The sequence below is a fragment of the Schistocerca gregaria genome, chromosome 8, assembly GCF_023897955.1.
Source record: "Schistocerca gregaria isolate iqSchGreg1 chromosome 8, iqSchGreg1.2, whole genome shotgun sequence".
Lineage (NCBI taxonomy): Eukaryota > Metazoa > Arthropoda > Insecta > Orthoptera > Acrididae > Schistocerca > Schistocerca gregaria.
In genome coordinates, this window is record NC_064927.1 from 326,946,662 (window position 1) to 326,959,534 (window position 12,873).

A 12,873-nucleotide genomic window follows, 5' to 3' on the forward strand; every position below is an offset into this window, starting at 1 on the left:
ACATTCTGTAAGCGCCTATGAATTTTTACGTTGCTCTGGTCTTTCGCCAAAAGAAACTAAATGATAGCTCTCTGCTTGGAATGCATCTCCGCTGCAGACACCATTTTGAAGGTGTCGCCACATATCGCTATTTCATGAAAGTATGGGGTCTTAAACAAGTATATTCCACGTTGACCCACAACAAATTTCGAATTTCTTAAACCAAAGCTGGCCGAGAAAAAATGTATGGTGTTTCTTAATGAACGCCCCTCGCATAATTTCCTAGAAAATTTGGAATGGTGGACGAAAAGTAGCAATCACAATTCCCGCAATTTTGGTAGCTCTACGGGATCTAACCATCAGTTAATGACTTCATGTTGATATAACATATCTGCAAAAACGTGTGAGCGCTCTCACTCGCTAGAAACAGGCCACTAAGAAGGCTAGAAGCGGCATTATGCGGTATTAGTCTGATACCATCTCCGGTTGACTAATATCTTCCACATTGTGCCTGTGTCTAGTTACTAGGGCCATACTTACAGTCAAGGCAAAGGTGGTGCATTCAACGCTGTGTGACCACGACGCCGCTATGTGACCATGACATAAACATCCTGGGCTCTCCTACAGCACATATGACTAAACGAATGTCTCCTTAATTCTGGTCTCGCGCGAAAAAAGATTCTCAACATTTGCAGTTTAAGAGCAGATCATAAAGCAACTATCAGAATGAATCGTCGCTAGATTCAGTCTCTCAGATTTGTGACTACTTTTTAAGGACGTTGTTCGTTTGTTAGTGGAATGTAGGAAATACTGTATAACAAACGAAAGATCAGTTCAGTAGACGAAGAACTCAAAATGTTGATGACCTCTCACTCTGATTGGTTCTAATTTCTTTTAACAATGAAGCTCTATACGTACCGGAATATTTTATTAAAGGATTTTTTAATGAGTTGTTTTTTTTTTTTTACTTGTTACCTGTTTTTTCTTGAATATGAGTAAGTTATGGATTAGCTTTACTATGAATGACATCGTATTAAGATAATAATTCAGACAAATTTAGTGTGTTGATATCCTGTACATGTCGTAATTTCGAATTTATCTGAATCTTCTATTTGGTTTTGTGGCCCATTCGTTCCTTTTAATATAAAACAGATGAAGATTGTATTAAGCTACAATTTTTAGGATGAGAGAATGAACTTCTGTCTGTATTTATCTGTCTGTTTCTATTTCTCTGTCTCTCTGTTCTCATTCTCTCTATTTATTCGGTTTTCGACTTCAGCACACTAGGCTCTCGCTCATCCGGCTATTCCTCACACATCTGGGGGCTCAATTAGCTAAGCTGACGGATTATTGAGAGTGTCTGAAATTGATTTTAAAAACGTAGGGGATGTACGTTATTAAATCCAAAGATACAATTATGCAATTTTAAGTAAATGGGATAAACTCCATTACATCCAAAGATACTGTTTTAAGAATGCAGAGGGGATATGCTTTATTTAATTCAAATTTAAAGTTTTAAAGAACGTAGTTGACATACTTTAATAAATACAAAGATACATTCATTTTCAATGAGAACTTTTCCCTTAATTGTGTACATAATTATCCACTAATATCACTAGTTGTTAAACATGTCTAGAATTTCTGTCACATGATGATACGCGGCAGCACATGCTTCAGTATGCAACCGCTTTCCAATTATTACGTCGGTACTATACGTATCTGGGTGTTGCATAATGTACTGCACAAAGACGTCTGCAGCTTCAGCACGGGCGGTATGAGAGACCTTTATGCGCTCTCCTCCTATGTCCGCTTCTTTATTACTTCTGTCAATACTTTCTTGCACACTTTTGATTATTTCTCCATCTGTTTAAACTGTCTCACAGTTTTCCTCATCATCAATTTCTACTCCTCCTGTAAGATTGTGGAACATGCCAGTGTACAAAGTATGAGCAACTGTCACGTGCTTCTTGCAGGATGTATTGTTCAATGAGCTCATACTGCGGTTATATCTACATCTACTCCTATAATCCGCAAACTTCTACTAAGCGCATGACAGAAGCTACAGTCCAATGTACCGCTTATTAGGATTTGGGGGAATGACTGCTTAGTTGCCTCTCTGTGCACTGTATTTTGTCTGATCTTGGCTTCACTGTCCCACTGTATAACACTACTATTTTTTAATACTGCTTCTCAAAACTTTCGTGGGATACTTTACGTCTATCTTAGTATCTGCCAGTTCCATTATTTCCGTATTTCCGTGACTTCCATCAATTACTCAAACAACCACGTCATCTTTCAATAGACTCTTTTCTGTGTTATTCAAAATTCGCTGTTAGTTCAGTTTGGTATGTGTCCCAGGCTTTTCTGATAAAGCCCACGATTACATTGTGTCCTAACTCATTTTTATGAGGTGATGCTCGTAAATTCCCGATCATTTGGTCCTTCTCTCAGGGTACTCAGTTTAGGACCCTCTTTCATATGCATACACTCACGGACAAAAGAATAACACCACCAAAGAATAATTGTCTTCGCAACATATTTAAGTGATTAATATTGAAAGATCATAGGTTAATGTATGCGCGACATATGTCACAGAATAGGTGAAATCCTGGTACATTAATAACCGGTGTAATTGCCAGATTGAAAATTCATTGTTGCGTTGCTTTCTACACGTAACATAAGCACGGTACCAGAGCAATATTACGCTAAAAAGAAAGCGTGGATGGTGAGGGAAATATTTTCTCGGTGGTTCCACGATACATTTGTACCAGCTGTGAGGAAAGAGCCGCAGAATAAAATGAAAGAATGCATACACGTATGCAAAGTGTTGTACAGGTGTCAGGTGTCAGTTTGTGGGATGCAGTTCCATGCCTGTTGCACTTGTTCGGACAGTACTGGCTCGTTTAATAGTGTTCGTGGATGACGCTGGAGTTGTCGTCCGATGACGTCCCAAATCTGCTGCATTGAAGGCAGATCCGGTGATAGCGCAGGCCGAGGTAACATGGCGACACAGTGTAGAGCATGTTTGGTAACCTTCGCGCAAAGTGGCTGTACGTCATGCTATTGGAAAACTCCCCCTGAAATGATGTTCATGAATGGCATCAAAACAGGTCGAATCATCAAACTGACCTACAGGTTTTCAGTCAGGGCACGTGGGATAACTATGAGAGTGCTCCTCCTGTCAGATGAAATCGCACCCCAGGCCATAACTCCAGGTGTCATCCAGTGTGTCTAACACAGAGAGAAGTTGGTAGCTTGCCCTCAGCTGGCGTCCTTGTAACGAACACGCAGCCATCACTGGCGCTGAGGCACAACTAGCGTTCATCAGACAACAGAACAAACCTCCACCGTGTCCAATAAACTCTCGTTTGACACCATTTAAGTCGTAAATGGCGGTGGTTTGGCCTCAGTGGAATGCACGATACATGTCGTATGTCTCGGAGAAGTTCTTGAAGTAACCAGTTTGTATGTTCTTGAAGTAACCAATTTTTAACTGTTCGTTGTGTCATTGTGATGCCAACTGCTGCTGAAACTGCTGTTTCAGATGGTGCAGATGCGATTGCTCCTTGCCATCACGAAGGTCGTTCCTCTCGGCAGTACCACGCGGCCGCCCAAAGCCCAGTCCTCTTGCGAATGTATAGTCTCGTAACTACCGCTTTCAGCAATCACGTACAGTTACTACATTCCTGCCAAGTCTTCGTGCAGTATGCCAGAATGATCATCCAGATTTTCGTAATCCTATTACCAGACGTTGTTCAGGGTCAGAAGGTGTTGGTAATGTTGCCTTTGTCACTTCAAAGGCATTTTTGGCTAACACAAACTCACCTCGTCCAGTGTCAAAGGTAAGTTACGCTAAGGACCATTACAGAATGTATTTAAAGTAAACATGATCTGCATCTTCATAGTGAGGGACCTAAAATTGGTTCAAATGGCTCTGAGAACTATGGGACTTAGCTTCTGAGGTGATCAGTCCCCTAGAACTTGGAACTACTTAAACCTAACTAACCTAAGGACACCACACACATCCATGCCCGAGGTAGGATTCGAACCTGCGACCGTAGCGGTCGCGCGTCTCCAGACTGTAGCGCCTAGAACCGCTCGGCCAAACCGGCCGGCTGGGAGACCTAGGTGGGGAAGAGGAAACGAAATGATACTTCAACGTTTGAGAGAGTAATTGATGTGAATCCGAGTCAAATTTACAAAGAACTAGGCAATATAGGCCTGTTTATCAGTATCACAATGCCCTTTCTCTGGCCTGGAATCGTGCACTGACTTAGTTGGGACGGAAGTCATATAGTCGTTGTGTTCTCTCCTGGAGAATAACTCTCCCAACTGCTCCTTGATGTTCTAGATACTGACATTGGGACACAGTTGACCAACGAACTGGTCCCATGCGTGTTCTACCTACGAAAACACTGGTGATTTTCTTGGCGATGGGAGTACCTTAACATCACACAGACCACAGAGATTACTGGCATGTGTGAACGAGCATTATCCTATTTTATATTACACCCCACTACTGTCGCATGAGAGGTAACACGTGAGTACGTATGATGTCCTAGGTGCCCAGGATGTCCTAAATGTCTACGTTCGCATCATACTCCGCAAGCCACTTAATGGTGTTTGGTGGAGTGCACTTTTTGTAGCACCGAGCCATCCAACCTGGGAATAATGCTTATCAGTAAGTCTCTGTATTGCCTCTAATTTCTCGAATTTTCTCCACGTGGTCATTACGATCAAGACACCTAATTATGTTTGGCGAAGCGTACATGTACTTAGGTACATCGATATCCACCCATGTGTCGTAGTTGCTTCAGTTCTTTTTTTTTATTTTAGTTAGGTAGCGTAATTTTGCCAATTCTTTCTCATTGAACCTAAATTATTTTTCAGCTTAACGTTATTCACTACCATCTTTAAGCTTTAGTTAATGGCTAATAGCGGCTAATAGTGGCTCAATGTTTCAATTTCCTTTCTTTGCCTACAATTCGTGTATCTCCTTTTCTCTTCATATTTCAAGGACGTCACGAGTATTTCAAATAACTAATTTCTGACCGAAAGCGGCATATCCGTCCGGTTTTTCTCTCCTCGTCCACAATCAGTTATCCATTTCTATATTTCCGCTCTTTTACAGTACCTCTCAAATACCTCACGCATATGTACTTTATATGCAAATATATTTCTTTCTCTCCGTTTTCTTTCACTAAATAACATTACCTATGTATTTCTTTTTTTATTCAAATACGTCGATGTTTTAAAGGACAATGGCATTATTGGACATTGGCTGCTCTTTAATTAAGAAGGGTTTATTTTTTTCTTATGGCATAATTGTAAAATTTCAGCCTTTCAGGCCATTATCAAATGCTGTACGTACTGACAACATGAGAATGGCCTGTAAGACCAAAATTGGCCAATCATGCCAACTGTAATGAAGTAAACGCTTGTTAATTCCGCAGCAGCAGGGTGGAATCATGACACCGTCTGTCGATCAGATGATGGCTGTGGTACGATATACGAATAAATTGTACCTATATTCGTTGTAGCCAATTGGTCCCTTGGCTAAAAGCCCTTTCTCCATTAGCCTTCAGCCTCTATCGTGTGCCCCATATCCTCACTTTCTGCAACTATACCAACTCATGTATCAATAATACTACTCTGGCAACAAAATTTTGATTAAAACATCCACCAGAAATTTGGCTACTTAAAAAACTATCTCTTAAAATTGAGAAGGTGATATTGAATGGCGGGTGTTAATTAAAAACCTTGGCTACGTTAGGTGCTGTTGAACAAATCCTGAGAAGACCAACAACGTCCTCACATACGGAACGCCTCAGATACAGCCTACTGATTCGGTTCATATTTAGCAAGTCGCTAACAAATAACCTAAAATGAATGGCTATAAGATATTTTTCCAGACCACCGCGTCTCTCCCTAACCCCTTTTGAGAAAACTGCCCTTGGTGTTCATCACGCCTACTCGTCTCATATTTGACGGGATCGATACCTACTGAGTATTTTTCATCGAACTGTATGGCGACCGCAAACGCATATTTTCCTAGAGATCGAGGCAAGGAACATTTCGACTGCCTCTTATGTACCCGTAAGGTAAGAGTTGCTCAAGGAAATTGCCGCTGGCCTTGCGACCAAAGCATTACTCAGTACTGAAACATGTCCAATCAGTTTTTCCGACTATTTCGCAACTGTTGCTGTTATTAACATCCCAAGGTAAACGAATTTTACAGGCAGGAGCGTGTGGAAGGTCAACGCATCACACTTAATGGACAGTGAGCTTGAGGTAGACTCAAAGCGATTTTGGGAACATAGGAAGACTGGACGTAGCAGAACCACGCTGCAGTGACGTGTTAATCAAGCAAAACCCAAATTAAGATTATAAAGCTGTATCATTACGTCATGCAGGAGAATAGCGACCATTTTAGTAAATGGGGATATTTGTAGTTAACATGGCTAGGTAACATAGGAAGCGATACAGCGTGTGAAGAAGGACTTTATTTATCACAAAATACGGATGATGTAATTCCGAATCATTTCCATCTTTAGAACTTCAGAACGTCTTGAGCTACTGATCTGTGAACATTTTATGTACCCCAAATGCACTGTTGAAATAATAAATCTTGAGTGAATTGGAAATACCTGAAAGGGTGTACTACTTTTTTCCAGCAGTGTTGATTAAAGTCATTTGAAAAAAATCTACATTTTATTTTCCTTATTGATTTATTTATCTTACGAATCCTCCCATACTACTCACCAGTATCAAAACGGAAAAAAGTTTGAACAGCCTGCTGAATTCAACTGGGAATCAGAAACAGTTTCTTCAGTGCGCAGACAGGTAGCGTAATCGCTACGCCAATGGTGATTTTGATGACCAGCCCTTATGGGCACATAACTGGAAGTTTCATTCATCATTTTCTAAGAAAATTTGTGAACTGCATATGTTGATGATAAATCCTCAGTTTTCATTTATGTATCGAGCTCATCAATTCTCAGTCAACTGCACGTCGTTAACTTTAGGGTCGTTTTCGCAAAACATTGGGTTGTTGAGTCAAATTATCTCAGAGTTTTTCACATTAGGTTGTGCACAAGCGACCCGCCAAATACAAGCGCTATGGGCTGGCCGTGTGTGAGTCCTTCCCCCTGTCATTCTGCTGACCATCCGTGTGCGAGCACCTGTCTCAGATGGTCCGGTAGCGATTCCACGACAGATACAAGAGCTCCTTCCCTTCTCATATGTTCAAAATGGATCAAATGGCTCTGAGCACTATGGGACTTAACATCTGAGGTCATCAGTCCCCTTAGAACCCGAACTTCTTAAACCTAAGGACATCACGCATTCGAATTCTGCCCGAAGCAGGATTCGAAACTGCGACTGTAGCAGTTCGCGTGTTTCTGGACGGAAGCGCCCAGAACTGCTCGGCCACCGTGGGCGGATGTTATGTTCCACACTACATGTCTTCTCATCTTAATTCCATAGAAGTTCATTGTCTCACCATGGTTTAATTCGCTAGCCTACATGTGTCCAATGTTACTTAACACAACCATATTATCCACAAACAGCTGTTAGCCTGTGGCCTCCACGAGATTACATTTCATCTCCAAGTCCAAGATGAACAATGGCTAACGTGTGAGTCTTAATGTAATCCCAATATGACGATTACGAGGATCACTGAATACAGGTACAATATACACTCTCCTGCAGCTCCTTTGTAATGGGGTTTACAAGCTTTCCCATGGTTTTCAGTTAGTCCAGTATGTATCTAACAACTAATCTATAGCTCTTTCTAAGTTAATCAACGCAGCACAATCCACAGAGGGAGTGAAACGTCACGTATGGATGTCAACAGGCAGAAGCAGTGTCGATGGCGGGGTACAGCTGCTCCTGGCTGGAGTCGAGCGCGGCCTTCAAGCGCGCCCTCCGGCTGCTGCTGTGCCGCGCCCAGAAGCGCCTCGTCCTCACTGCCGGCTACTGCTACCCCATCGACAGGGCCGCGTTCCTCTCGGTCAGTAACACCTTTGCTGGTCCTTAACCTGTGATCCCCACCTATATGCGATGTCAAACTGCTGGCATCTGTGTGTACCATCAAAGGATATCCGTAGTACCTTTCTTGACTAGCTGCAATATGACTGCCACAAAGAGTGAACCCCCTCTTATTCTCCGACCATGTGAGCCCATTAGACTGCATTTTCTATATTTGCAGGGAAGAACAAATGAGCTACTTCTAAACTTGTGAAAAAATCCAAAATAGCTCAACTGTATAATTTCTGAAAATGGAGACCAGGACAAAAGCAGGTGACAATAAATGAAACACTTTTCTCTTACGTTTTGCTTAACTTTGTTTATTTCTTCACAAAAATGTTCAAAAAGTCCACCTTCAACTTCAGTGCATTTTGCAGGTCTCGTAAACAGCTGTTGTGTTGCTAATCTTAACTCTTTCCTGCTGTCCTACACTTCAGATTACACAAGTAAAATACGAGTTAAAAGTTTCCCCTTTCTGTTCATTCTATTCAAATAGATTCTGGTCTTAAACCAACCCCACAAACAGCGATTTAATGGAGTATGATTGGGTGATCTCGATGGCCAAGAAACGACTCAAGTAGCCCGATCCAACGCCCAAGATATATTCCAGTTAGGTACTGTGTAAGGTGCCATATGGGACGTGCAGGAGCACCGCTGTGCTGAAAGTACATAAGGCGCCGTTTTTGCAAAGGAATATCTATCAAGTAAACTGGTAACACATTCTGAAGGAAATCACGATAGCCTGCACCATTAAAACGGTTATCCAAAACAAACTAGACCAATGAGTTCGTCACCAATAATACCAGACCACAAGTTAAATGTACATTTAAATGGTCAGTAAAGACAGCACTGTGTTGCTTAAAGTCACATTGGTTGTATTTGCATGTGACTGCTGGTGAAGGAGGACATGTGACGAACGCCAAATGATTTTCAAGCAGTTCTATGTCGGATACAGTTACGAAAAAGGGCATGCATTCATTTGAAGTTTTTTTGCCCACCATTACTAACGCTGTAACCACTCACAGCACGTGACTCACCTCCTGTCTCAACTTGCATATAAAATCTCGACAGGTACTGTCTGTACTACTCACAAACTGCTTTTGGATATGGTATTGATATTTGTAAAGACAATAACAGTCTAAAAAGTCATAGAGAAAGACAGATATATTGGGAAAACTAATACATAATATTATCGACTTCCACACAACCAAATCAAGAACAATGCTACTCAGTAATCAATCTATGGTTCAGTGCAAAGTGGATGATGTTTGGAAGCTATTATACACAGGATTGATAGACTGATTAGAAAAATGTCATTAACTTCATTTTACATCTCAGGCTATTCTTTGTTGTGTAGCACTTCTGTCGTATTTATAGATAGAAAAGTCTGTCACTGCCAGGTTAGTACCATACTCAGAATATTTCTGGCTCATAAACTTACACTATGTAATGCAGTGTTTTAGTAAATACCCTTGTAAAGAGTATTTGTTTGACATCCACCACACAATGTAAGAACCTGTTCTATATTTGACATCCTTTTTTTCTGTGGTAATATATCTTCTTCGCATTTTATTGTTGTTTCTAGATATATTGTTAAGCTTTGTTACAAAGTTCCAAGTTAGTTATAATTAGGATATAAGGTAACATTCAGGACCAGATAGCCTTTTGGTATGAGTTTTGTTGTGCTTCAAAACAGCAAAAAACTTGGTGAGTTTAGAAACTTGAACAGGAATATGTATTTCAAAAAATATCGTTATTACATTTAGAAATACAGATCAAAAGTGGTGATTAGTTGTAACTAATAACGAGTTAAGTTGGAAAGTGAAATACAAACAGAATTTGCTATTCATATAAAACATTCCTTTTATATTGACATTGTTCCATTTGATTTCAGTTTGTTAATGCATCATACTCCTACTATGCTCTCCTGGGCCAAATGAATGGACTCTAGGGCCCAAACTCTTCACTGTCTCCAATCTGCAGGGAACTCCTACAGCTGTCTTCGATCTGCCTTTTCAGTATAATTTTACAACTGCATTGTGTTCTAGTGCGTATAATGCTTCTGCTGGTAAAGGACTTTTTTTCCAACAGGTACTACAATTGCGTTTAAAAAGTAGAAGTACTTAAAACAGAATGTGGTCGACATTCAGGATCCTTAGCAAAGAAGTTATGTATCATCTTTTATCACTCATTTTAATTAATTTTATCCTGCCAATACGTAATGAAATGTTGAAATACAGACAGTCAAGAGCTAGAGATACAGTTAGTCAGATATTCCTTTCTGTTTATTATTATAAGTTGTTGCTGTCTACAGAATTAGTAAAGATATAACTTCTGTAGAGAGTTTTAACCTAATAAGACAAAAACGTGCATGAGTAATGCTCTTCATTTGAAACTTTAAATGGCTAAAACATTTCCTCAGAATTTAATGTTAAAATGTAAAATGCAAATTATATTGCCATTTGCAGCCATTATTTATTAGGTACTGTCATATAATTTAAATTGTACAAAGATAAGTTCACTTTTGAACCATTAGCTACAGATAGCATGAAACTAGAGTAGAATATGAAAATATTGCAATAAAAATGTAAAACCATACTGAAAATTATTTTGTAGTTTGGGGAGAGGAACAAGACCACAATACAAATATCAACAGACAGGAATAAGGGTGCTGCTGTTTATATTATGTTAAAATAATACCCAATATTTATTTTTGCCTTTTGAATAAAATGTTATTCCTAGAAAAGTATCATACACAACAGCATAGCATGTAAATTTTTGTGTGGGAGACAGTTAATGCTCATTCTGTTGTCACAAAACCCACAGTACCAGGTACCATCAGTAAAATGTTTGGACTGTTAAAATTAATATAGTAACTTTTCGTAAAAATATTGTGTATTTCTGCTAATATATTCCTTCTAGCACATCCAGAATAAATTTCTAAATATCAAAATACTGCTCAAAAATTGTTTCTTTGTATCTCCATCATGTTCTATTTCAACATCCTTAGCTATCTCTATAACAGTGTCAGGAAACATAAAGCTGTTATAAAGCTTATTTCTGTTTTCAAGGTGCAGTACTTGTTAGATTTATGGAAATGCTTCACTTATTCATCCATAATGTAATGCTTAATGAAGTATGTTTACAAAGACATGCCCTAATTTTAAACTTTTTTAAGGTTTCTTTTACAATGGACAGATACAGAAACACTGGCAAAATTTTTCTTATTTCAACAGAGCCACAGCTTTTTTTAATGCTATGGGACTGAATTTTACTATACTTCTTTTCTTAGGCAACATAAACTAACTGAAGAATGTTACATTTTCTAATATAATCACCATATATGAGCAGGTAGACTGATACTTTTATTTCTACTCAGTGAGAATAAACTGAAATACTCGAAGCATTATAATTTGCTGCTTCACTTTTCACATTTAATGTGCGGAATTTCAGGCAACCATATTCATAATTGACATCAGCACACTTATACATCCTTATTTTGATCTATTTTTGCCGTTCAGTTTCCAAGCATTGACAAACCTGCTGCCATAGTGACGTACTTCCTGTTGATCATCACTGTCACCGATAGCTGTGGTCCCACTTCTTGTGGTTGTAAAGAATCTGTGCAGTAGTGTTTTATCATAATGTGAGTTGTAAAATATTCGTTATACATAGCGATGTATGGAGATAATGTAGTGCTTTTCCATGTTGGTTTCTGCATGTGCTTGAAAATGACAAGTAGTCGACATTAGTTAATCACACAATTAAATCTCTTAATTCTTCAGAAACCAGTTATATAATTACAAATATAGACTTTCTCATATCCACACAGACGCCACTTGTATTTAGAACACATGAGAGTGCACGTGACCAAACCAGCTCTCTTATAAACTCCAAATGAAATAACAATATTATTTATTAACCTCTTCCAAATCCATTCAACATTATTATACAGAGACACTTTTAGATTCATTTCCCTTGGCTGCTAAAATAAACGACTTTTTCAGTGATTCTTGTCTGCCAGCTCTCGAGACTGATATGATTAATTTATTAACATATTAATATATTACGATTATCTATAAAATGAGAGAAAATAATATTACTAACGACCATTGAACGACACTGCAGGTCTTGCAGAGGTATCGTATTAGCATCTAGACATCACTACAGAGCAGAGACTAAACAAAATAAGCAAAAGCAACACTAACAGCTACAGGAACAAACAGAAGACAAGTGTACTGATGAACAATATCTACACATAGCATACACAAATCATAACATGCATTCACAAATAAACATAAAACACAGAGGAATGAAAGAGCAATCATACATCATGTAGACTGATAACACTGCCTCTAATGAAGACTGCAATGCATTTGGAAATAGACTACAATGAATCCATAGGAAGTTCCTTAATTCAATCTTGGTAAGGTATTCCACAAAATAACATTTGTCTCAGCTAAAACTAAAGACGATATGAAGATCATGAGGATCAAGAAGTACATGAGAATGTTCAGGCCATTATGACACAACTACTTCATCGAAAGAGCCCATGGATCTAAAAGAAAAGCAATACATGATTAAGCAAAGTAAGTTATATTCTGGTCACCAACATAATCAGACTCAAATGACCATAAAAATTCAATAGTGCTCCACAGTAACCCGCAGTGAGTGATGTAACAAAACAGGAAAAAATTACATTATCAATTAATAATGGCTGATCATAAACAACAGTTAAGCAGTGTTGGTTTAACATCTAGCATTTTACACATATCCTATAGTAGGTTTCCAGTGTGCTTCTGATATTCAGGGAAAGTGACGCAATCTATTTTTTTCATTCTATGCATTATATTTCATATGTTTATG

General features: G+C 38.9%; 1 protein-coding gene across 1 annotated transcript in view; it reads left to right on the forward strand.

The window, feature by feature from the left end:
* LOC126285173 (odorant receptor 43a-like) overlaps positions 1-9,958 on the forward strand; it is a 45,311-nt gene extending 35,353 nt beyond the window's left edge. The window contains exons 4-5 of the mRNA XM_049984483.1: positions 7,835-7,990; positions 9,902-9,958. Of these exons, the coding sequence (XP_049840440.1) occupies positions 7,835-7,990; positions 9,902-9,958 (213 nt within the window). The remainder of the gene's footprint in view (positions 1-7,834; positions 7,991-9,901) is intronic.
* Positions 9,959-12,873: the final 2,915 nt, after the last annotated feature.